Source organism: Narcine bancroftii, chromosome 1, assembly GCF_036971445.1.
Source record: "Narcine bancroftii isolate sNarBan1 chromosome 1, sNarBan1.hap1, whole genome shotgun sequence".
Lineage (NCBI taxonomy): Eukaryota > Metazoa > Chordata > Chondrichthyes > Torpediniformes > Narcinidae > Narcine > Narcine bancroftii.
The window spans coordinates 440,074,786-440,102,453 of NC_091469.1; the positions used below are offsets into that span (position 1 = coordinate 440,074,786).

The window sequence follows — 27,668 nt, forward strand, 5'->3', positions numbered from 1 at the left end:
TGGGTGAAAAGACCAACTTGAATATAGAGTTGGACTTCCAGTCTGCATTCACCTGGAATGGTATGAAAAGGGCTTACATCTCAAAAGCAGCAATAACACCACTAGGGCAAACCTTCCTCCATTGTTCAGTTACTTCAATGATCTGTGGGGCTATTCACTAAAGTTCAAATTTATTCATTCATATTTATTGTCTCATGGTACAGTGAGCAATTCAGCTAGTCAACCCATACATAAATCAGCAATAAAAACACAGTGCAGAGTTACAAAGAGACGTCAGTGAGAACAAAACAAAGGCTACATTATATTACTAGTGTGATGTTCGTTCAGGAGTCTGATAACATTTTTCAGAATTATGAAGAGCTATCATTAGGAAAATTAAGCTACAACGCTTCCAACAATTGGCAAGACCATATTCAGCAATCATTAAAAAAAATTAGAGTGGGATAGGAACGTAATTATTAATGCAGAGATTCGACATAAAGTAAAATTTTCTGCTGAAAAACATCGCTAAATTATTTATAAATCAATTAGTTGGTTAGAAAAGAAATGTACTGAAAGGTATCAAAAGTAAATTTGTGGATGCCAACATCTTGTATGCCAATATCTAGGTTAAGGAAGTGGGGCTATAGACACAGATTTAAGAAATCAATATACTGAATTAATATAAACCCAAACTGATCATTTATTTACATACCTCTTTTCACTTTTAAGTATTCCAGCAAGCATGTGACCCCAATGTATCTGTACCTCCAACAAGATCTCCAGTATTTCTGTGCTTTGACTGCCATTACAGCATCAGCAGACTTTCATGTTTCACTGCATTCAGTTTCTTCACTGTGAAATCTCTTCAAGAGATGCTTACCCTGAAGAAGTTCTCCTCCTCTTTTTGGAGGGAATTCTGTGAGAGTCTCCACCGCTACTCCCCATCAGCACTCACACCTTGATAAAGGACTCAGGCTCAAAACGTTGGTAATATATCTTTACCTCCTATGGAAGTTGCAAGATTGACTGAACTCCTCCAGCAATACTGTGGAGGTTGTTTTCCAAAAATATACATCTCTTTTTCTTCTTTCTCTTTGGCATTGCTTCGCGGACGAAGATTTATGGAGGGGGTAAATGTCCACGTCAGCTGCAGGCTCGTTTGTGGCTGACAAGTCCAATGCGGGACAGGCAGACATGGTTGCAGCGGTTGCAGGGGAAAATTGGTTGGTTGGGGTTGGGTGTTGGGTTTTTCCTCCTTTGCCTTTTGTCAGTTTAAATATACAATATATTAAACTTTTTCTCACAAACACAACAAACAAAAACAAAAACAGTCCGTCTCTCCCTCCACTTTACTGTTTTATTGACAGCTTTGTAAAGTCTCTGACATAATGTATCACAATATCTGAGTATAACCAGATTAATTACAGAATCAATGAAACCCTTGGGATAACTTAGCAACTCTTACCTGAGTTTCTTGCTGATACTTCTCCATTTATTCTTTAGAAGTTATCTCAGCTGTGTGCTCTGATATTCACATTTATGATATTGTAGTGACTACTTCGGTAGAGCAACTAAATCAACACACATTCACTGGGTTAGTCAACACAAGTCTGTTTATTTGAATTTTACATGCTTCTTTTATATCCCTCCCGTCCTGGGCTCCACGGGACGGGGTAATAACGTAATTATGTGTTTGCCGCCAATCTGCGGGGCTGGCAGGTTTAAATTAAACACAATGGGGGCCCCACGCCCTCTAAAAGGAGGCACCACAAACCAACGTGCCATTACTCGGCATGCAACACCACGTGTGCAGTCCATTAACCAGGTGAGTACCTAGCGGTCCGGCCAGTGGCTCCACGTGTTTGCTGAAGAGCTGCGCCAACGATGATTCATGATACCCCGCTGTGAGCCCACTCGGCCCGCTACATGGCCACTACATTATCTTGTTTCAGAAATTTTATACAACAATACTGGCTATTCTGACAGCAGGTGGAGAAGCTGGTGTCTTTTGGAATTAAACTCTGATTCATTGAGGTACTGTTTGAATTTTAGTGGGTCTTTGTAATCCTCTTAAAGAAATGGTGGGCAGAGGCACCACTTCAGGTTACAAGCAATTCTTGTTCTGAGTTCCTTTTAAGTTCCTTTAAGTCAATACTTTTACTGTCATTGAATAACTTCCCCAAGTGAAGACTGTAATTATTTGTTTCCTGTCTCCCAGCACTGTCTGTAAGGAGTTTGTACATTCTCCTGTGGGTGCAGGAAGCTGTTGTTTACTGGGATATTTGGGCAGCAAGGGCTTGTGGGCCAGAGAGATCTGTTACCGAGCTGTAAATTATTATTTTTTTTATTTAGACAAAGGCTCGTAATACTTTTGCTATCTCCTGAAAATTAGTGTTTGAGAGAAATTCAGTTATTTCCAAATCCATATTAAAATAAAATATTTGATCATCAAAAAATAATAAAACATTGAACTGAAGTTTATTTCTAGTTCTTACTCAAATGGTGAAAGACATAAAGAAACACAAAATAACACAGACAAGAACTGTATGATAAGCATTATTATTTTGTAAGCAGGCATCTGCGACAGAGACCAAGTGGTGTGGTAGTGCATAATATTCATTGGCAAACTCTTCAGTACTTCTTAATTTCAAACAATAATCTTTTCTTCGCTTGTGTTGACAATGCTGTCCTTTCTCAATCCAGGAAACTTCATGACTTTGATCAAAACATAGCCTGGATGGGAGGTAGTCAGGAGAAATAAATTTGAGAACAGTGATGTTGCAAGTGAAAATAAAAGCATGGTGAGTAACTACTCTGTAGCATCCTTCACTGTAGCATGAGGAAAGTATTAATGATATCAGAATCAGACACTCAAAATGTATGCCAGCAAAAAAGCAATAATGAAGAATTGCTGGAAAGCACTCAACGTCAGTTAACATTCGCAAAAAAAAACAGTATTGAGATTTCAAGTTTAGGATTAGTGAATAAGAAAAGGTAAGTCTGAGGAGATGTATAATTATATTCTGAAATGACCAGAAAAAAAGCAAAGAATGCTAGGAATATTAAAGACAAACACTAGAATTGCTGATCATTTGAAAGATTTCAATTTTGGAGTTTGCTTTGTAGGTATTGCACCTTGGGCTTACTTTAATCTTCCCTGGAATAACAGGAAGTTAAAGAAAGATGGATCAGTGAAGGAGCAGCATGAGGCATTAATGTGACAAGTGCCTGGAACCTTAGGGTCACCCTTGAAAACTGTAATGAGGTGTTCCGCAAAGCAGGGATCCAAGCTGCCAACAGATTAAAAGACCATCCCACTCCAGCCATACTTTCTTCTCTCTCCTTCTATCAAGCAGAGGTTACTTGCACTTGAAAATATAAACCTTCTCGGGCAGTTTCTTTCCTGCTGTTATCAGACTCTTCAATGGATCACACAGTGGTAGGAGCTGATGCCCTTGCATTGGTTTTTAACTTTACTTTTCTCTATATGTGAAAAATGTTTTGTACTTGCCTCTATATCCTGCACTCTTTGACTTGTAATATGCTGAATTGCTGTATTCATGATTACCTGGTTCTGCCCTGTCCTGTGACTGTAGCAGTACCCCTCCCCCTTTTGACCTTGTATAAAGCCTCTAACACCTTGACCCTTCCCCAGAAAGCCTGGGTCATGGCACAGGATGAGGTCCTTGTCCATTGTGAATAAAAGCCTGTAGATCACTGTCTCACTCTTAGCCTCTCGAGTTATTTATTGTGCATCAATTTTATTCACAATTTTTTTGTTTTCATCGTTAATAATGGACCAACTCCTGAAACCTAACAAGTTGGAGATCAATCCACAGTGGCCTGATGTCTCAGTCAGCTTCGAAATCTGGCTACGCTGTTTCGAGGTCTTCCTCCAAAACTCAGCCGGCATTGGGGCCACCAATGCAAACAGACTGCATCTTCTCTTCTCCCGGGTCAGACCCCGAGTGTTCCCAATGATCAGGGACACCACCACATATGTGGAAGCAATGGATTTACTCAAGGGACAATACAGAGAGAGTTAATGAAGTATACACCAAACAAATGCTGGCCACCCACAGAGAGCGACCGGGTGAATCGGGTGATGAGTTCCTCCAGGCCCTGCGGGGACTCAGGCGGGCGTGCAACTTCTAAGCAGTATCAGTCCTCCAAAATATGGAGGACATGATCCAGGATGCCCATATTCCAGACATCAGGTCTGACTACATGCGCTGAAGATTACTCACGCAGAGAAGTTAGACTTAAAGGAACGATCGATCTTGCAAAGTCACTGGAGATCACCTTCCACAACACGGGCCCATACGAAGGTCACCATCCTGGGATATAAGTCTACAGGCCACTGGTCTGCTACCACGCCCGATTAACGAGCCCACCACAGCCACAGTCTCCCAGAAGCACCTGAAGTGTTATTTCTACAGCAAGGCAAAACACCCCCAAAAATGCTGCCCGGCACAAGACGCAATGTGCTCCATATACAGGAGGAAGGACCACTACACAAGAGTATGCCGATCACAGCCCTATAGCCCCAGCGCCTCTGCATGCGTGGCACAGCAGCCGACATCTTGGATGCCGGAATCTTCCAGGGATGACCACACTGTGACATGGTGGCCACCATCTTGGATGCCGCCAACTTCCAGGGAGACCCATGCCACCGTGTGGGTGCCACCATCATGCTCCCAGACGGAGACTCAGCATGGGTCAGACCACAGACTGACCCTGTCCTCAGTGGTGCTGAACCAAATCAGCCTTTACCAACTCATCAGCTCCATGATGGAAATCTCCATCGACGACCAGATGACAAAATGCCTTTTTGATAGCGGGAGCACCGAGAGCTTTATTCATCCTGACACTGTCCAACGTTAGTCCCTTGAGGCTAATCCGGTTGCCTATAAAGTTACCCTAGCCTCAAAGTCCCACTCCGCAGAAATCCACAGCTATACTACGGTGACACTGAGCATTCGGGGCACGACATATAGAGACTTTAAGATCCTCATTGAGCTGCAGCTCTGCGTGCTGGTACTGTTGGGGCTAGATTTCCAGTGCCTCTTAGAGTGTCACTATTCAATATGATGGTCCTCTCCCACTCTTCAAGGTCGGCAACCTGCAATTCCTTAACCAGTCGCACTGTCCCCCCCTCCCCCACTGGCCCAACTAGCATGCGATCTCTCTACCCTCCTCATCAACCCCCCCCCCCACCACCGCTGTTCACCAACCTCACTCCCAACTGTAAGCCAGTCGCAACAAAAAGCAGGTGATAGTGAGGAGGGCAGGGTGTTTATAAAGGTGGAGGTATGACAGCTCCTGGACAAGGGGATTATTGAGGCCAGCACCAGCCCCTGGAGAGCTCAGGTAATGGTGGTCAAGGGTGGGGGTAAACGCAGAATGGTAATCGACTATAGTCAAACCATTAATTGCTACACGCAGCTCCCCCTCCCTTGCATGACGGATATGGTTAACCAGATCACCCAGTATCATGTGTTCTCCACGACAGACCTGAAATTCACCTACCACCAACTCCCCATCCACCCGGAGGATTGTCAGTACACAGTTTTCGAGGCGAACGGCTGCCTTTACCACTTCCTCAGGGACCAAGAATTTCCATCTTTCAATGGGAGATGGACCGGATGGTAAACCATAACAACCCGTACCCCACCTTCCCATATCTGGATAATGTCATGATGTGTGGCCACAACCTTCAAAACCATGATGTGAACCTCCAGAAATCCCTCACCACCACCAAATACCTAAATGCGGCCTACAATAAGGATAAGTGTGTATTACACACTACCCGACCAGCGATCCTTGGTTGCATTGTGGAGAATGGGGTCTTTGGCCTCGACCCCGACCACATGCGGCCTCTGATAGACCTCCCCCTTCCCCCACAGCCTCACCAAGGCCCTCAACAGGTGCCTGGTGTTCTTTTCTTATTTTGCCCAGTGGGTTCCCAATTATGCAAATAAAGCCTGCCCCTTATCAGGTCTACTTCTTTCCTCCTTACATATGAAGCATGGCAGCCTTCTGCTGCATAAAGTAGGACATTGCAAAAGTGCCAATGCATGCGGTTGATGAATCTGCCCCCTTCCAGATGGAAAACTATGCATCCAATTTCCCTCTGGCTGCTACCCTTAATCAGGTAGGCTGCCCCATTGCCTTTTTCTTCTGCACCCTCCAGGGTCCTGAAGTCCGACACACCTCTATAGAGGAGGCTCAGGCCATAGTTGAGGCAGTATGGCACTGGAGGCACTACTTGGACAGCAGATGTTTTACCTTGCTCACAGACCATGGTATTCATGTTCAATAAGAAATAGTGGGGTAAGAAAAAGAATGATAAAATTTTGAGGTGGAGGATTGAGCTCTCCCCCTACAATTACAACATCTTGTACTGGTCGGGGAAGCTGAATGAGCCCTCAGATGCCCTGTCACGAGGGACATGTGCCAGCATACAGGTGGATCGCCTTAAAGCCCTCCACAACGACCTCTGCCACCCCAGTGTAATGAGATTTTTTTCACTTTATCAAATCTTGGAATCTGCCATACTCCATTGGGGATGTCAAGAGACATGACCAGGGTCCGCAGGGTCTGTGCAGAGTGAAAGCCACATTTCTACCAACAGGACTGGGCGCATCTGATAAATGTCATGCACCCCTTTGAGCACCTAAACATGGATTTCAAGGGTCCCTTCCCTCCACCAACTGCAATACATATTTCCTCACGGTTATTGACAAGTATTTGTGGTTCCCTTTTGCCATCCTCTGCCCTGACATGACCACCATCAGAGTCACTGGGGCCCTACGCAACCTGTTCACCCTGTCCGGGTACCCATCCTACATCCACAGCGACCGGGGGTCCATATTTATGAGTGACAAGCTGTGCCAATTCTTGCTGGCCAGGAGTATCGCCACTAGCAGGACCACAAGTTACAACCCCTGGGGGAATGGTCAGGTCGAGAGAACAGCACTGTGTGGAAGGCCATCCTTCTTGCTCTAAAGTTCAGGGAACTGCCTGACTCTCACTGGCAGGAAGTCCTTCCAGAGGTGTTCCATGCCACTCAATCTCTGCTATGACTGTCACTAACACTACCTGTCTCAAAAGAATTTTCCCCTTCCCCAGGAAGCCCACGTTGGGGACCACCTTACCCTCCCGGCTGACGTCTCCAGGGCCGGTCCGGCTACAAAAACACATGAGGGCCATAAAACTCTGCTGCACCCTCCCCTCACCCCAGTCACTCCAGCCTAGCTGTCACACCCCCAGCAGACTGACACATTACAGGAGGTCCAGGACGAGACAGTGGCTCTAGCCACAACCCTACAACTGGCATTCCATCGGTCAGTATGGAACATCAAACCACCAGACTGGCTTAACCTGCAAGACTTTGTGCCCCACATCACCCCACTGGATAATTTAAAAAAAGGGGTGAATGTGGTGAACTGCTGTATTCCTGATTACCTGGTTTCCTCCCATCCTCTGGCTGTTCCTGTGTCCCCTCTCTCGTTTGACCTTGTTTAAAGCCTCTAACACCTTAACCCTTCCCCAGAAAGCCTGGGTTATGGCACGGATGAGGTCTTTGTCCATTGTGAATAAAAGCCTGTAGATCCTTGACTCAGTCTCAGACTCTCGAGTTATTTACTGTGCGTCCTGTAACACTACTCCCCACACTATTTTATTTGCATATTTGTTTTTATTGCACTGCCTGCACTGACTTGCTTGATAGCACCCAAAACAAAGCTTTTTACTGTATTAGTACACACAAGAAACAATTCAAACTTCAGTGTGGAGTAGTATTGTTCCACCAGTCACATTAGGCATCACTGGGACAATGTAGATCAGACTGGAAATAGGATGGAAAATTAAAATACCAAATAACTGGAATATCAGGGTCACTCACGTTCTTGTTTTGAAATGACTTACTGAATTGGTGACAGATGTCTTGGAGAAAGAGAACACAACTCCTTGACCTTTAGCATAGCCATGGACAAGGACAGGAGAAGATGATCTGGGAAAGTATTTAATTGGGAAAATGCTTGGTAAAAGCAGAGGGACAACTTGAATGTAAGGGTATGATGTGTCATTAGTCAAAGGATTGAATTCAAGAGCTGCGACATAATGTTACAGCTCTACAAAACTCTGGTTAGACCACACAAAATATTGTGTCCATTTCTGGTTGCTCATTATAGGAAGGATGTGGAAGTTTTAGAAGGGGTGGAGAGGAGATTTTCCAGAAGGCTTCCTGGATTATATATAACCATATAACAATTATCGCATGGAAACAGACCAATTTGGCCCTTTTAGTCCACACTGATCCAAGTCCCCTCCTCTAATCCCACTTAACAGCACTCTACCCATATCCCTCCATCCCCCTCCCAACCATATACTCATTCAACTTTTTCTTAAATGACAAAATTGACCTTGCCTCCACCACCATTCCACACAGTAACCACTCTTGGAGTAAAGAAGTTCCCCCTCATGTTACTCCTAAACCTTTGCCTGTCATCTCTCAACCCATGACCTCTTGTATCCATCTCTCCTACCCTCAATGGGAAAAGCCTTTCCACATCAACTCTATCTATCCCTCTCATTATCTTAAACACCTCTATCAAATCTCCTCTCATCCTTCTACGTTCCAAGGAATAAAGACCTAATTTGCTCAATCTTTCCTTGTATTCCAAATGCTGAAACCCAGGCAACATTTTTGTAAATCTTCTCTGCACTCTCTCTATCTTCCTATAAATCAGTGACCAGAACTGCACACAGTACTCTAAATTTGGCTTCTCCAATGCCATGTACAGTTTCATCATTACTTCCCAACTCCTATATTCTATGCACTGATTTATATAGGCAAGCATACTAAAGGCCTTCTTCACCACCCTATCCACATGCGCTCCTACCTTCAGGGAACAATGCACCATTATTCCCAGATCTTTCTGCTCCACTGCATTCTTCAATGCCCTCCCATTTACCACATATGTCTTGCTTTGATTATTCTTTCCAAAATGAAGCACCTCACACTCATCAGCATTAAACTCCATCTGCCATCTTTCTGCCCACTCCTCTTAGCAGTTTAAATCCTTCTGCAATCTTTGAAAACCCTCTTCATCATCCACAATTCCCCCTATTTTAGTATCATCTGCTTATTTACTAATCCAATTTACCGCCCCATCCTTCAGATCATTAATATATATGACAAACAGCAACAGTTCCAATACTGGACCCTGAGGTACACCGCTTGTCACCGGCCTCCATTCTGACAAACAATTATCTACTACTACTACTCTCTGGCACCTTCATTCCAGCCACTGTTGAATCCATTTGACTATCTCCAAATTAATACCCAAGGACTTAGCCTTCCTAACTAACCTCCCATGCAGAACCTTATTGAAGGCCTTACTGAAGTCCATATAGACAACATCCACTGCTCTACCCTCATCAACATTCCTAGTCACCTCTTCAAAAAATTCAACAAGATTGGTCAAACACAACCTTCCACGCACAAATCCGTGTTGAGTGACCCTGATCAGACCCTATCCCTCTTTATACTTATACATACTATCTCTAAGAACGCTTTCCATCAATTTACCTAACACAGACGTCAAACTTACAGGCCGATAATTGCTAGGCTTGCTCCTCGAACCCTTTTTAAACAAAGGAACCACATGCACAACATGCCAATCCTCCGGCACTATACCCATCTCTAATGACATTTGAAAAATCACTGCTCTTTCCTCACTAACTTCTCTCAAGGTCCTGGGGAAAATCCTATGAGGAAAGGCTGTGTGAGCGAGACCTTTTCTCTTTGGAGCAACAGATAATGAGAGGCTACTTAACAGAGGTGTGTAAGATTATGAGAGGCATTGATAGGGTGAACAGTCAATACCTTTTTCAATGGCAAATACCAGAGGACATCTTTTTAAGGTAAGTAGAGGGAAATTTTGAGGATATGTGAAAATACAGTGTTTGGGACAAAGACACTTATTTTTCCTTTATTTGCCCCTGTGCTTCACAGTTTTACAATTATAATTAAACAATTCACATATATTAAAGTGCACATCCAAATTTTATTAATGGGCATTTGTATACATTTTGGTTCGACAATGAAGAAATTACAACACTTTTTATGCATAATTCCTTCATTTCAGGGCACCAAAATATATGGGACATATATTAAAGTAGTCATATTTAGTACTTCGTTTCATATCCCTTGCGTACAATTACTGCTTGAAGTCTGTGATTCATAGAATGACCAGGTGCTGAGCATCTCTGATGATGCTCTGTCAGGCTTCTTCGTCAGCCCTGCTTGTTTTCAGGGCTCGTCCCGTTAAGTTTTCTCTTCAGCATATGGAAGAAATTCTCAGTTAGAATTAGATCAGGTGACTGGCTTAGCCAGTCAAGAATGTTCTCACTTTCAGCTTTGAAAAACTCCTTTGCTGCTTTAGCAGCATGCTTGAGATCATTGTCTTGCTGTAGGATGAAGTGCCGTCTAATGAGTTTGCAGGCATCTGCTTGAACTTGATCAGGTAAGATATTTCTGTACATCTTAGAATTCATTTTGCTACTGCAGTTATATCATCAATGAAGATAAGTGTGCCAGCACCTGTGGCAGCCATACATGCCAGGCTAGAATACCCCCATCACTATGTTTCACAGATGAGGGGGTATGCTTTGGATCTTGGGCAGTTCCTTTATGCTTCCACAATTCACTAATGCCATTACTCTGATACAGGTTAATCCTGGTCTCATCCATCCATAAGACCTTTTTGCAGAATTCTGCAAACTTCTTGGCAAACTATAATCTGGCCATCCTGTTTCTGTGGCTAACTAGTGGTTTGCATCTTGCATTGTTATCTCTGTAATTCTGTTCATGAATTCACCTGCGGACAGTAGTCATTGATATATCCACTCTTGCCTCCTGAAGAGTGTTTCTGATCTGACGGACAGGTGTTTGGGGATTTTTCTTCATTGGATTAGAATTCTTCTCTCATCAGCAGTGGAGATCTTCCATGGCCTAGCAGTCCTTGTGTGATTACTGGAGTTCACCAGTATGCTCTTGCTTCATAAGGATGTTTGAAACTGTCGATTTTGGTAATCCTAAAATTTGAGTGGTGTATCTTTCTTGTTCAGCCTCATAACGGCTTCTTTGACTTTCATTGGCACAACTCTGGTCCTCATGGTGAAAAAATGGCAACTGCAGACTCCAAAGGTGATCAAAACCTTAGAACCAAGCCTAGCACTCTTATACCTGCACCAATGAAGCAATTAAGCATACCTGTGTATTCACAAACATCTGTGAAGCCAAATATTCCTAAAATTATAGTGCCCTGAAAGCTATAAAAAGTGCTGTAATTTCTACATAGTCAAACCAAAATATATACAAATACCCATTAATAAAATCTGGAATGTGCACTTTAATTATATGTGAATTGCTTCATTACAAATTTAAAACTGTTAAACATTAAAGGAAAAAAATATCTTTATCCCAAAAATTATGGAGGGCACTGTTGGTAGGTTACACAGAGAGTGGTGGGTGCCTGGAAGGCACTGCTGTGAGTCGTGGTTAAGGCTGATACTTTGGAGACATTTAAAAGACTCTTAGATTGGCACATGGCTTTAAGAAAATGGGGGAGGGGGAACACAAGGGAGAGTTTGGACTGAGGGAGGAAAGTGTTAGATTGATCGTGGAGTAGTTTTATATAGGCCAGCATGATATTGTGAGCCAAAAGGCCTATACTGTGCTGTGATGTTCTCTGGCTTCAACATATAGAGATATAGAATATCATGGGGATTGCCATCAGAATTCAAATATCTTTTTAGCTCATGAATGCAGAACCATGAACTGTTTTGGGCACACAATTTAGAAAGAACATTTGGTCTTGGAGTGCGTCAGCATCGATCAGTCAGAAAGCCATTTGGATCTCAAGGGTTAAATTATGAAAAGAAATTAACACAACTAGAATTGCCCTCCCTCCATTTTATATGGGCGAAGGATGGCTTGATTAAGTGTAAATATTTTTAAAGGAACCGAGAGGTAGTTAAAGCAAATCTACATTTGTTGGTCAGGACTGAGTACTGGAAGTTCAGTACCTAAAAATTAAAGATAGTCTTTCAACACTGAAATTTGGAAACTTTTCTCGGTAGATGTAGTGTATTTTTATTCTCAGATTTTCAAAAAGATATGTAGCACAGGAACATAAAAGCTAGGGGCAATATACTGACATATCGTGATGAGAATTGACAATTTGCTGAAAATAAAAATTAGCAATAAATAATGTATGTTTGGATCACAATCACGGTGTCTGCAGACTTTCTTGTTTAACACACCTGCTATTCATAAACTAAATGTAGAACTTAATTAATGCACTCTACTTTGGACTTTGGGAGTTGAACCAGCAGGATTTTCAGACTATCAGAAGTTGTACCTAGCCAATGCACTTTTAATTTATTTTGTTTTTAACATACAAATTTTACAAATTTTTCAGTTAATCCAGAAATTTTAAAGCAAGTACAGGAACAGGAGTTGAAAGGGCAATGGCAAACATCATTTGATAAGCCAAATGAAAAATTATTGGGAAAGCCTTCAAGAGCAGATTACTGGAGTTTTACTGCATTCAAAGACTTCGCTGAGAGGAAAAAAATGTCTACTTAACAAGCTTAATAATTATACTAAATCAGGTAAGACTGAATATATAGGAGTTAAAGAGACTTCAAGAAGAAAATGGTAGAGTGGATATAAAATTAAAAATTCTGGTTAGTAGTTTTTTTTTTACATATTGAAAGATTGAACCATATTGATTCAAAAGGATTTTTTTTTAAACTGAAGATGCTGGAAATCTGAAACATAAAGAGAAAATTATGGAAAAATTGAGCAACTCGTGCAATATCCGTGGAAAGGGAAACATCCGAAGTTTTGGGTCTGTGACTTTTAGAATACTGAATGTTACAAAAGAATTTGAATGCAGAAGTAAAGAAATATTGCGGAAATTTTAAAGGTGTTGGTGAGATTAAATTTAGAGCTTTCATCTCCTTATTAAAAAAAAAGGATGTATTTGCCAAAAAGAGAATTTACTGGTCTGAATTCAGGTATGGCAGACTTACTGCTTGGGGAGAGACTGAGTAGGCCCCATCCATGTGTTCATTACTGCTCAGGACTGTTCATTACACACAGAATCTATAAATTTTGTAAAACAAAGAAACCAAAACTTAATGAACTTAATATTTAAAAACATTTTATGCAATACACAGGTAAATGCATTTCTTAAATTAATGCAGAAGTCCGGAAATCAAGTGATGGTTCAAAAATAAGAAACATAGCTTCTATAACAACACAAATAAAATAATGCAACAAAGCAAGATACTACATTAATTGGAATCTCTGCAGGATTTAACTGGCTGAACATAGAAATGATGCTCTCCTTGGATGAGATGTTTACAATGTCACAGTCTCAGAATAAGGAATAGGCCATTTAAGAATGAGATGAGGAGAAATTTCTTCATGATGCAGGTGGAAAATCTTTGGAATGTCTATTGAGCTATAATAGCCATGATTTTGATGAACACTGGAACAGACTCAAAGGAGGAAGTGATTTAATCTTAAATTCTTATCACAGAGGAAATAGACAATCTAAATAATGATACAAATGTATGGAAAGAGGAATGGAGAGAAGACAAGTTCAATAGAATTAAGCACTTTTTAAGAGATGTAATTTGAATGCATGACCCATAAACTTCAGATCAAGAAATGAATTATGCAGTGTTGCTTTAACCAGGGACAAAAAAAATCACAGTCAAAAATAACTCTCCTTTTCATAGTGGTAAATGTTTATTGATGTCTGCCTTCCTTTCATCTTTAATCTCGTTTCAGAAGAAATGAATAACAAGATAGTAAAAAAAAATGCTATCAAACATAATGTGGAACAAAATGATATCAAATCTTATGAACCTGAACTCCTTAACTGATCACTTATTAAGAGAATCAGAATGGAGATTTCTAATGTAGTAAAATTAAAACAATACTCAAGAATATTCATCCAAGTAATTGCTCTGAACCAATCTGTAAAACAATTTGGATATTGAGCATAATCAAGATAAAATAAATCACTAGCAGGTAAAATTGTGTTGTTTGATAATTGTGCATGGGTTTTAATTACTATAGTAAGGGAAAAGATGAAACTATAGGAAAACTGATCATATACTACAGTATTGATAGGAATCAGTAAGTGAAGCAAAGTTAATTAACAATTTGAAGGATCAAAGGAGTGAATGATGAAAGTTTAATAGAATTACTCATTTATAAGGATTACATGTTCCTTTCATTTAATATCATCCCTCTGGTTATATAATGAACTAAGAGAAAAATTTGTGCCTGAGTTTAAAAGAAATACTTTGCAATTGTAAAATGAATTCTGAATATCTTAAGGCACTATGTGATAATATATTTCTAATGTATATTCACTGTTGTACAGAAAAAAATTGCAGCCAATTAGTACACAGCAAAATTTCACAAAGTTGTAGTCTGATATGGCCAGAAATAACTTTTATTGGTTTGATTGAGGGTTGACTTCACTGCTGCTCTTGTTGTCACTAATCTACCCAGTGGCAGATGTATCAATCCATAATAACATTTAATGACCAAGGCACGGTCTTTGAGGAGACAATGTCTGTCTTTGCACCAAGGATACCCTTCATCATGCTGTGTGTTATTAAATTCATGCCTAATGAGGTAGACTCATAATAGATCTGGGAGCTAAAAATCAGAAATCCATTGGTGCTCTGAATGACCAACAGTAACAGAAAAGTACAGCACCACTCTCTGTAATCTCAAGGGTAGGCATATCCCACACATCATTTCAAACTATCATTCAGTCAGGAGTATAAGCAAATCTGCTGGGAACATAAACAGGCATTCTTAAAGAGGAGGTGAAAGTCTTGCAAAGCTGCAACACAGGACCACAGGTACATTTAACAGCAAACCCAAAATGCAACAGACAGGGGTAACTAATCTAAGTAGGTAAATAACTCTGCAGTCCTATCACCTCTAGCTGTGAAAAGTATTTGACAATTAAACAGCTAAGGGGAGGATGCTTCAAAGACATCCCTAACCTCAACGATGGTGAGTCCAGGATATGAATGCTAAAGCCAATACTGAAATATTCACAAACACGTTCAGCCAATAGATTATCCAACTCGGCTTTTTCCTAAAACCTAGCCCAACTCAAAAAACAGTCTCCATCCAATCCAATTCATTCCACATGAATGAGAGCACTACATTCATTAACACTCTGAGAGCAAACAATGCCCCACTGCAGACCAGCTGCACCTGTAGCTAAGCTGTTCCAGTACAATTATAACACTCGTGTCTACCTAAAATAAAATCAGAAAATTACCCAGATACACTCTGTTCACAAACTATAGGACAAACCAATTTAACTAATGGTCACTCAATCCACCTATTCTCAGTTATCAGCAAATTAATGGAAGTTATCATCAAAATGTGATGCTTAAATCACCAAAATTTACTCACTAATGCTCTTTTTAAATTTTACGAGCAGCTAGTAAGAAGAAGGGCTGCTCAAGTGGAGTGGCCACTTTGGAGCAACTTTTGTGGTAGTGGTCAAGTATAAGAGTGGGACCTGGAGGCTTTGGGGAGCAGAGGCTGAGCAACTGATGAAGATTTTAGCAGTGACTGCACCCCAGTGGGGCAAAAGGGCTTCAGTAAGAAGGCACAGGTAAGGTCAGGTAGAGATTGAGCAGTGGGAATGTTAATCATGGCAGTGGTGTACTCCTCTTGGATGTGGGTAATCAGTTACTCCTGTGAGAAGTGCATCTGGCTGAGCTCCTTCCAGGCCACTTAAGAGAACTGATGAACCTCACAACATTTGGAAGGCAGAGGGGGTGATAATAGGCAGTCAGTTCCAGGTAACCCTGTAGCCATTCTGCTCAATAGTACATATACTGTTGAAGGGGAAATTATCTACCACTGAAAAGCCACAGTCATCAGGTCTCTTGCATGGAGTTTGTCCCTTGAGCTCAGAAGGGGGAGAAGATGCGAGCTGTAGAACAGATAAGTGGTCTGTGAACTAGACCGAGACTCCCAGATGGTGCGTTTGCTCCCATTTGCCAGGATCAGGATGTCTTGGATCGAGTCCATGGCCTTCTTAGCAACCAGATGCCATGGTCTGGATCAGGACCAATCACATGTGTAGAAAGGGTGATGAGGTCCTGCAGAGTGAGTTGAGGGAGTTAAATGCTAAGTTAAAGAACAGGACCTCCACAGTTGTGATCTCAGGACTGCTTCCTGTGCACGTGTTAGTGAGGCCAACAATAGGATAATATAGCTTAATACATGGCTAAACAGAAAGGGGAGCTTCAGGTCTTTGGATAGTTTATCTCCTTTACAGGGAAGATGGGGCCTACACTGGTAGGATGGTTTGCATCTGAATTAGAGGGAGAACGCAAGTATTTTCTTTGCAGTAAAGCTTGTCCGGATGGGGTGGGGTGGGGGTGGGGGGAGGTGTGGGGGTGTGCGGGGTAGGATGACTTAAATTACAGGGAGATGAGAGCCAGAGTGCTAGAGCAAATAGTGGAGAAGTTGTGGAAAAATATGTTGTTAAGCTTGCCAACATAGACAGAAATAGAAGGATTGAACATGGTGGGAATAATGTTTTTAGATGCAAAGTGTATTGTAGAAGAAGCAGATGAGCTTGGAGCATTGATCAGCAGTTGGAAAATGTTATTGTGGCCATTAGTGAGACTTGATTACATTAAGGGCAGGACTGGCAGCTCAATGTTCCAGGGATGTAGTAGAGAAGGAGGAATGAAAGGGGGAGGGATGGCATTGCTAGTCTGGAGGAAATGTCACAACATTGCTCAACAGGTCCTACTACAGGCCACATCTACTAAGGCTATATGGGGGAGGGGGGGGCCGTGGCGAGATGGCGTAGAGACTAGACGTGTAATCCCTGTCCTCCCTGGTCAGACTTTTAAGTACCCGTTTTTTAACCTTTTATTTTCAAATTTAAAATTTTAATTTTTAGTTTGATATTATGGCTGCTAATGTAAAATAAACTAAGTCTCAGTTACAAAAGAAAATATAGTTTTGAAGTGCAGAAGAATTCGGGCCTAAACCACCTGGAACAGCCTCGGACTCAATTTCAGCGATCTCCAAGCCTCAACGATCACCGGTGGGGACAAAAGTTAAAGTAACAGCCACTCACCAGTCTCAAGATGGCGCTGGTTCAACTCGTTTTCTGGCGAAAGAAGCACGGTCTCGAGAAGTTGGGCACGAGCCTGGAGGCTTGTTGCAAAGAACAACCCCGTTGGAAGAGATGGGAGCGCGGAGAAAGAGGACTGTGATGCTAGACACGGAGTCTATAGCGACTGTGGACGTGAGTAGCGCTGCTAATTATGGAGGATTCTGTAATTTTATTTTAAAATGGTCTGTGGGGGGAGGACAGCGACGACCCCTGAGGAAGCCACTGCACAGGAAATGGAAGAAGAGCTGGAAGAAAGTGAGTTACAAATTACGGAACTGGATTCTGCATTCCAAATTGGACCTCAGCCTGTTTATATGATGTCTGAAGGTATTGCTTCTTATTTGGATATCAGTACTGGTCAATTGAACCAGCTGGTTCAAATGAATACCGATATGAGCTCAGACTTAACTGTGGTTAAGGCAGAAGCTAAAGAAAATTGGGAAAACTTTAAAAAATTTGAAACTTCCTTTTCTGAATGTAGACAACAGGTACAATCCAATACAGAAACAATAGTAAAGGTGGAAAAATCAGTTAAAGATTTAGGAGCCCGTGAAAGAGAATTAACAAAAAAAATAGACTATTTGGAAAATCAAAGCAGAAGAAATAATGTGAAAATTGTGGGTTTGCCAGAAGGTATAGAAGGTCAAGATCTTGTCAATTTTTTTTTAATTGGATTCCTCAGATGTTAGGGGAAGAGTCTTTTCCTGATGGATTGGTATTGGAAAGAGCACATAGAACTTTAAGAAGAACACCCCTACCTGGTCAACCCCCAAGAGCTGTGATAATTCATTGTTTGAACTGTTTGGACAGAGAGACAATCCTTTGACTTGCAGTTCAAAATGGAACAAAGGCAAGCTCCAATGATGGTTCAGAATAGTAGAGTTTTCTTCTACCCTGATTTGAGTTAAGATGTCATAAGACACCGACGTGAATTTAATCCAGTTAAAGATGTTTTATGGCATAAAGGTTACAAATTTGCTTTTCGTTATCCTGGTGTGTTTTATGGAAACTATCAGTCTCAATTCTTTGAGAATGAGCATGAAGCAATGGTTTTTGCTAATTTGCTGCCAGATATCAGAGGACAAAGAAGAAGTCCACCACTATCTCCTAAAAGAAAATCTGACGGTCTTGGAAATGTGAAGAATGGCAGAAGTGGAAAGAACGGGAATGGAAAGAGTTCATCTACTCTCGAAATGAGTTCACCATCTGGGCTGGAATCTCAAGGCTGATTTTTTTTTTTGTAATATGTTAATATTTTTGATTGGCTGGCTGGGGAGGAGGGGGATTGCACTGATTTCTTTGTTAGTTATTAGTCACTAGTGGGTAATCCACACCCAGTTTTTTTTTTAGAGAGTTACTACCTTTTGGTAGTTTTTTGGGTTTTTTTTTGGTTGTTTTTCTTTATTAACGAATAAAGAATTAATGAATGTGGATGATGAAACATTTATTTGGAGGGCCTATATATTTTAATTTGAGGGTCATATATATAACAATTTTTTTTGTTATTATTAATTTTGTGATTATTTTTGGTATTTAGTAATTGTATTAGATATGTCAAATTTGAAATTTGCTATTTTTAATGTTCAGGGATTAAATAACCCGATCAAGTGTGAGAGTTTTGGCATATATCAAAAAGATGAAAATTTATATTGCTTTTTTACAGGAGACACATTTGAATGAAAAAGAAAGTATGGAATTGAAGAGGGACTGGGTTGGACATGCTTTTTTTTTCTTCATTTAACTCTAAAGCTAAGGGAGTAGCAATTTTGATACATAAAAATTTACCTTTTGAATTACAATCAATGGAAATGAATGCAGGACGTATCCTTAAATTGAATTGTAAGATTTTCAATGAATTTTGGACTTTACTCAACATTTATGCACCGAATGTGGATGATGAAACATTTATTTCGGATGAATTTTTGCTTCTGGGACAAGCCAATGAAAATGTTCTGGTTGGAGGAGATTTTAATTGTGTTTTGGAACCTTTATTAGATAAATTTCCAAAAAATCTAAAATAGCAATTCAAATCTGAGCTTTGATGAAAGATTTTAATTTGTTGGATATTTGGCGACGTCTCAATTCAACAGAGAAGGACTTCTCCTTTTATTCATCTAGACATGAATCTTTTTCTAGAATTGATTTTTTTTTAGTATCGGCACATTTACAGGGGAAAATAATGCAAGCAGAATATAAAAGTAGGGTAATTTCAGATCATTCTTTGTTGTATTTTACTTATGAGAGTTCTGAAAAAGGTCGTGCAGCTTCTCGTTGGAGATTCAATACGATGTTGTTAAAGAAAGCAGAATTTATTGAATTTTTTAAAAAACAAATCAATCTCTTCTTGGAGGAAAATGTTAATTCCGTTTAGAGTAAATTTATATTGTGGGATGCTATGAAAGCTTACTTGAGAGGTCAAATAATTAGTTATACCTCTAAGGTTAAAAAGAATTATTCGACCGAGAGTCTTGAATTAGAGAAACAGATTGATGAATTAGAAAAGGAATTTCAGAAAGATATGACAAAAAATCAAAAAATAAAATTGTCTAGATTGAAATACAATACATTGCAATCTTATCAATTTGAATGCTTGATAAATATATCTAAACAACAGAATTATGAATGGGGTGAGAAAGTACATAATGTACTTGCATGGCAGTTAAAGAAAGAACAGGTGTCAAGGGTTATAAATGCAGTTAGACGAAATTCGACTGTTACTTATAAACCTTGTGAGATTAATGATGAGTTCTATTCATTTTATAAGAAATTATATACTTCCGAGGAAAAACAGGAGTGTGGATCAATTGACTCCTTTTTATTGATGTTGAAATTACTGGTATTAGAAGAAGATATATTGGAGCTGGAGGCTCCTTTTACTGATTTAGAACTTAAATTGGCTATGTTGGAAATGCTGAATGGAAAATCACCTGGTGATGACGGGTTTTCGGTTGAATTTTATAAGGTACTTTATGATGATTTATCTACAGTGTTTGGAGATGTGATACGACAGATTAATGAACATTATGATTTACCTGAATCATGCTCTAATGCCTAAATTATCGTAATTCCTAAGAAGGATAGAGATCCATTGATTGGTCTCATAAAGACCAATTTCTTTGTTAAATGTAGACTATAAAATAATAGCTAAAGTATTAGCGAATTGATTGGCTAAATTTTTACCTAAGTTGATACATGTTGATCAGATTTCATAAAGAATAGATATGCTTCAGAGATTCTTAGAGTGATTAGTTTGATTAATAAATACTGACAATGCCCTGACCACCCGATGGTGATATCTCTCGATGCAGAAAAGGCTTTTGATAGAGTTGAGTGGAACTTTTTATTTAAAGTTTTAGAGAAATTTAAGTTTGGTCCTTCTTTATAGCCAAATGGTCAGATCTCAAAACCTTTTAAATTAACTCGTTCAACTCGACAAGGTTGTCCTTTGTCCGCAGCTTTGTTTGCGTTAGTAATTGAACCTTTAGCACAGCTGATATGACAAAATACACAGATACAAAGTATGAGAGTTTTAGATGAGGAGTATAAAATTAATCTATTTGCTGACAATGTACAAATCCAGCTCAGTCACTTTTACACTTGAAGGAGTGTTTAACACAATATGGAACTTTGTCTGGATATAAAGTTAATTGGAAAAAAAAGTGAAATTTTACCAATAAGGAGATTATTCAGTTTATAAGAATATTATCAATTTGAAGTGGACTGATCAAATTAAATATTTGGGTATAAATGTGGATGTTGATTATCAATCATTATATAAATTAAATTATGTTCCGTTAATGAAAAAGATCAAAGATCAAAGCTGATTTGATTAAGTGGAAGGATCTTCCTATAAATTTAATTGGAAGAATAAATACAATTAAAATGAATATCTTTCCACGTATACAATATTTGTTTCAGTCAATTCCATGTTTACTTAATAAGAATTTTTTTCAAGATTTAAATAAAATGGGTAGGGAAATTTTATGGAAGGGTAAATTTCCGAGAGTAGCTTTGAGTAAGTTAACCTGGAAATATGCATTAGGAGGATTATGTTTACCACATTTTCAAAATTATTATGAGGCAGCTCAATTTAAATTTATTAGTTCTTTAATGGATTTGGAACAGCTCCCTACTTGGGCTAAAATTGAGATGGCGAATATTTTTGAATTTGAAATACATCAATTTTTGTTTCGGTGGAATTTACATTTATTACAACAATATAATGTGCCTATACTAAAGCATTTAATGAAGTTATGGATGAGAAAAAATAGAATGATAGGTTCTAAGGGTAAATTATTGACTTTAACTATAATAATCAACTTATTCCTTTTTCAATGCATAATCAATGTTTATTACATTGCAAATCTAAAGGTATAAAAATTTGGGGCATTGTTTTAAAGAAGGTAAATTTTTATCTTTTAATCAAATGAGGGAATTTTGGAATTAATGAGAATTCTTTATTTATTTATTATCAACTTCGATCTTTAGTAAAACAAATATTTGGTAGAGATATGACTTTACCTAAATTGACTAAATTTGAATCTCTTCTTATGACTGTACCAAAGAAGGGATATATTTCATTGATGTACCAAATACTACAGGAGAGTATGGAAAAAAAGGGATGGGATAGATCTAAATGGGAATGGGAAAAGGATATTAATTTTATTTTTTCTGAGGATGACTGGTTAGATATTTGTCATGATAGTGTTACCAGATTGATAAATGTTCATTATGCAATGGTTAATTATAATTTTTTACATCAATTGTATTTAACACCTGAAAAGTTTTTAAAAATATGGTTTTAGTGAATCAGACTCTTGTTTTAGATGTGGTAATTCGGTTGGAACTTTTTTTCATGCTGTTTGGTTATGTGTACATATACAATCTTTTTGGAAAGCAATTCAATTGTTTTTGGAACATTTGTATAAGATTAAAATACTTTTAGACCTGACAATATTTTTGTTTGGTAAGTTTAAGCCTTTGAAAGATTTACCTTTATCTGTAGCAAAAAAATGTAAAGCAAGTACATGGAAAAATGCTAATGTGATTGATATTAATAGATGGCATAATGAGATGAAAACTTGTTTGATAATGGAAAAAATTACATATGTTTTACATAATTATTCTTTTTTTCTTAATAAGCGGTCTTTATATTCAGAATTTTTACATTTAAATTTACTTTGATTAGATTTTAGTAAATATTTTTTAGTTTATATCTTAGTTTTTTTTTCTTTTTGGCTCTCCTAAAGAGAGCTGGCTGAGGGGGGGGTTTATTCTCTTTTTTCTTTTTTATATATAAAAAATTTTTTTATTGTTCACAACATGTACTTTTTCTACTGTATGTAATAACCTTGTTGAACAAATAAATAAAGTTGTGAAAAAAAAACTAAGGCTGTATGGGTGGAATTGAGGAATGAGAAAGGGATGGCCACAGTAATGAGATATTATGGGCCACCCAATAGTCAGCAAAATTTGGAGAAATAATTTGCAGAAAGATAGCAGACAGTTGCAAGAGACACAAAGTTAAAATAGAAGGTAATTTTAATTTTCCTCATATTGATAGAGACTCCCATACTGTAAAAGGGTTATATATGGTTTAGAGTATGTCAAATGTGATCAAGAAAAGTATTGGCTGGTCCTCAGTTTGAGATTCTAAATTGGAGAAAGACCAAATTTTTATGGTATCAGAAAGGATCTGGAAAGATTGTATTGGGTCAAGTTGCTTTTTGGCAAAGGTGTGCATGATAAATGGGAAACCTTTGGAGGTTTAAGAGTACAGAGTTTGTATGGTCTGTCAGAATTAAAGGCAAGGCTGACAGGTAGAGGTAACCTTAGTTTCTGAGAGATATTGAGGCCCTGGTTAAGAGGTGCATAGCAGATGGAGAAAGCAAGGTACAAATGTGATACTTGAGGAGCATAAGGCAAGAAAACGCTTAGAAGAAAATTACAAAGATTAAAAGAAAGCATGAGGTTGCTCTGGCAGACTAGATGAAGAAAAATCCCAAGAACTTCTACAGATATATAACAAGCAAAGGGATAGCAAGAGACAAAATTCGACATCTTGAAGATCACATTGGTCATCAAGGCTTGGAGCAAGAGATGTGGGGGTGGGGGTGGGGGAGAGGAGATCTTAGATGGATTTAGGGTGAAAGGTGAAACGTTTAAGGGGATCATACAGGAGAACTTCGTCATAGGGTGTTGAGAGTGTGGAATGAGCTGCTAGCTGAAATGGTGGATGTGGATTTGATTTCAACATTTAAGAGAACATTGGAAAGGTACATGGATGGGAGGAGTGGGGAGGGCTATGGTCTAGGTGAAGGATAATGGAACTAGGCATAATAGTTTGGAATGAACCACATGGGCAAAGGGCCTATTTATGTGCTAATGTATTACAGAATCATAGAACATTACACATAGGAAGTTGGAGAAATATTAAATTAACTTCTATTGAATTTCGTATTAAGCATATACTTGCCACAAATGTAACAGAATTGTGCCATTGACGATACATTTCTGCTGTATTGAATCTTCCTGAAGACAATAAATGCTATTGTTAAGTACATTCACTATGCTGTTGCCTGAAGAACATGTACATCAACATGTGTTCGATGTATTGCACAACATCTGTATATGTGAGTTGCTTTTATAGCCTGTCTTCATCTATCCTGAGTAAGCATGCCCAGGCCTAAGATGATATTTGCATAGCACCTGCACTGAGGGCATGCCCAAGCATGCTTGTTCTGATCAAAACAGCTTGCTTTCTAGGCAATATACCAGTAGACTTAAAATATTACAGGAAATCACAAAACAGGTTATATCTAAAAATAACAGTATGTGATAGGAAAATGTTAAGGTAATTTTCATTAACAGCAGCCCAAAATCCATAAAATATAACCAAAAGTATGTTCCGGAAGCATTTTTTTCTTTGTCCAGTGTAATGGGGATGGATGTTTGAAATCACCAGTGAAAAGGGAAGGAGAATGGACAGTAACAATAGAAAATTAAGCACTTCTTTCTGGCAGTGTCCCCAGTCCTCTAGTCAAGTGATTTTTAATGCTTGCTCGTTACACATGCAAGAGTGTACATGACGTCTAATGAATATTGTAATTAGTTGTGTCTCTGTGCATGCACAACAGCTGCCTCGGTGCACAACTCCAGCCTGCAGCTCTCTGTTCCATCATGAACATAGCTTTCCAAACTACAAGTTTAAGCCGATCTACTGCAGAGTTTATTTCATCATAACTTGAAGAGAGAATATTTCCAGTTACATTTTTAGTGATAATATTCTTTCACTAGCTGCATTATTAATCCCATCATTTTGGAGTTGCAACATAATGTTCAGTTCATAACAAGTGCAAATTCAGATTTATCTCAAAACATAACTGGATGAACAAAATTACAATCATTGCTGATAATTTGAAACATTTTCAGTGTTCGACAAATGTTATAAATGCAAAAAAAGTTCATTTTTATATCTATGCCTCTCAGCATTTCATGTGTGCAATACTTAAAAAGAGCCAAATTAATTAAAAAATATAACCAAAGAAAAATATTTAGATATGCTGAATAATACAAGATACCTTCAAACAGAGAACCAAAGCTATTCCTCTGCATTTAGCTTCTTTAATTTTGCTTCAAATCGACTTCTACTGGAATCCAAAATTGTAATGCCACGTTTTCTAAAGTCATATCCAACTCTTTCTAAGTTCTCTATGCGATTTTTCAAATTCTCTGCACTAAGTTCCAATACTCTTGGCTTCTTCAACAGTTGTTGAATATTAATTTGGTTTTCCAATAGACAATTTATTTTTTTGGAAACTTTTTCAAAAGAAGTATAAAATGCTGGTGGGTAGTCCATAAAAAAATTCTTCACCTCCTCAGATGTGCACCCAAATGACTGTAACTGCTCATTTATATTTATGAAATTTCTTTTCATGTAGACACTGGAAAGGTCCAAAACCTCCGCACCACGTCCTTGAAGTAGTTTTATGAGTTCACTGTTGCTCAGTTTAAGAGCTTCGGTGAAAAATTTTATATTTGTTTTTATCCGTTTAGTGCTCCTTATAAATACATAGGCATTTCTAGTGATGATCCGTTTAACAAATTCACCTGAATCCTTAACCCCCAAACTAACACCAAGATGTTGCAGAAAGGTTACCATCTGCATATTTAGCTCCAAGCTGTTTGAAAATGTTCGTGGAGCAGTAGTTAATATACGATGCAAGTCACTTGTGGTCAAACCAAGAGAACTAAGAAAACGTATGTTTTTTTCAAGATTTTCATTATCACTTGAACGAAAATATGATTCTGGCGAACGCTGAATGATAGTTATGATCTCAGAGTCACTTTTAAAAATACTTTGCCATAACTGCCATCTTTCTTCAAGGTGGTTGTAGGAACGTGTAATGGCTCGAGGATATCTTGAAATAATACTAGCAATTGTTTCGTAGTTGGCACCTTTACTTCTCAAGAATTCTGCAACACGTTTTTCATTTGTAATCAGTTTTCTCAATACTCCTGGCTGTCTCTTCCTGGCCATTTTAATATCCACACCCAAAGCAGTTAAATTGTTTATTAAAATTCCATTTTCTGTTTTTTGTACTGTTTGAGTTGAATAAACATGATTGGAAGTCCTGAATCTCAGATAATTTAACTTCAAAACTGTAGCAGGAAAAAAAATAGATGAAGAAGAAAATCTTGTTCTTCCTAGATATATGTGCATCACTTTTGTTGCCACTCTACCTGCCATATTTCTCCAATTCCACAGCTGGTGTACTACTACCTGGTTACAATCTTTCAAGCCTGTAAAGGAAAAGAAATTGTACCGATGTTAATGAAAGAGCATAAAATACATGCCTTTTCATAAAAAAACTTAAATATTCTCAGGCATCTATAACATTCAGCCATTTATTTTTTTTAATTACTGAGTCAAAGATTTCCATCACTTAGGATCCATCTAAATTCTATAACCTATGTGAACTGATAAGTAATTACTTTTCCAAGCATGCTGTTAAATACACTGCATATTACTATCCACAATTAGAAGTGTATCTATATGAAATTGGATTATTTACAAAACAGCATGCAAAGGAAAATTTGTAAATTAATATTAAACAAGGAAAAAAAATCAGAAACACGTAGAGGACTTTAGCAAAACCTTTGACAATGTTGTTAGCATGGATAGCAAATTTGTGGACACTAAATTGGTGGTACTGCAGTCAACAGTGTAGAAGGTTATCTAAGATTACAACAGGATCTAGGTGAACTGAGAAATTGAGCTAAGGAATAGCAGATGAAATTTAACTCCAAGGAGTGCATGGTGTTGCACTTTGCTGTGTTAAAGCAGGGCAGGACATACAAAGCAAATAGTAGGACCCAAGGGAGGGTTGAAGAAGAAAAAAAGTTAGGAGTTACTGGTACATAGCTCCATGAAAGTAGCCACATCTGTGGACAAGATAGTGAAGATGTTTGGCATGTTTGTCTTCTTCATCAGTCACGGCAATTGAGACACAGGAGCAGGAATGTCATGTTACAACTGCTCAAGATGTTGGTGAGACCACTTGAAATATTTGTAGTTTGGTCACACAGCTGTAAGAAAGCTATAATTAAGCTGAAAAGGTTGCTGAAAAGATTTATGAGAATGTTACTGGACTGGTAGATTTGAATTATAAGCAAAGGCTGGAACATTTCTCCCAGGAACATAGAAAGCTAAGGGATTACAATGGGAATAAATAGCCTTTTTTCCCCAGGCAGGGGAATCTAAAACGAGAGGGCATAGGTTTAAGAGAGGGGAAAGATTTAAAAAGATACTGGAGGAGTGCCTTCTACACACTGAGGGTGATGGGTACATAGAACGAACTACCAAAGGAAGTTGTAGAAGCGAGGACGATTGTAGCACTCAAAAGACTGTTATACTGGATAGGGAAGGTTTAGAGCAGGGGTGTCAAACTCAAATTCACAGAGGGCCAAAATTAAAAACTTGGACTAAGTCGTGGGCCAAACTAAATATTTATTGAAAGTTTTCAACATCTGCATGTTTTCTCTTCTTTCAACATATGTAATGTTAAACTTTTTCTTATTGAAATAAATGTTTAATAATAGTTTTGGTTAAACTCTTTCCAGAAGAAGCATTAACAAATGAGAAATAAAATATTCAATAAATAATATTTCTCTATAGCCTTTAAGCTCCTTTTAAATGTATTATTTTTTTCACAAGCCAACAAGTCAAAAAAATAACAACTTGCTTCAATGACAAACAGGTTTGTCCTTTAAAATGATGAACATATAGTCTGCCTCCCACTTGTCTTGAAAGGTCCTGTTTTCTGTCTTTCGTTTGGCCATTTTTCGTAAGGGGTTTATTACATGTGAGTTAGGTGACAGGTCGCAGATGCTAATGAAAGTAAAGAGAGGAGGTGGGGGCGA

At 38.6% G+C, this 27,668-nt stretch overlaps 1 protein-coding gene across 6 annotated transcripts in view; it reads right to left on the bottom strand.

The window, feature by feature from the left end:
- Positions 1–539: 539 nt before the first annotated feature.
- LOC138751716 (transcription termination factor 1, mitochondrial) overlaps positions 540–27,668 on the bottom strand; it is a 95,452-nt gene continuing 68,323 nt past the window's right edge. For 4 of the 6 annotated variants that reach the window (XM_069914367.1, XM_069914371.1, XM_069914373.1 and 1 more), the window contains 3 exons: positions 24,827–26,048; positions 13,090–13,162; positions 540–2,715 (listed from right to left, as the gene is read on the bottom strand). In XM_069914367.1, coding sequence (XP_069770468.1) covers positions 24,847–26,048 — 1,202 coding nt within the window. In that variant the 3' untranslated portion in view covers positions 540–2,715; positions 13,090–13,162; positions 24,827–24,846. Of the gene's footprint in view, positions 2,716–13,089; positions 13,163–24,126; positions 26,049–27,668 lie in introns of those variants that run through there. The other 2 variants (XM_069914369.1, XM_069914368.1) reach the window with 2 other exon arrangements.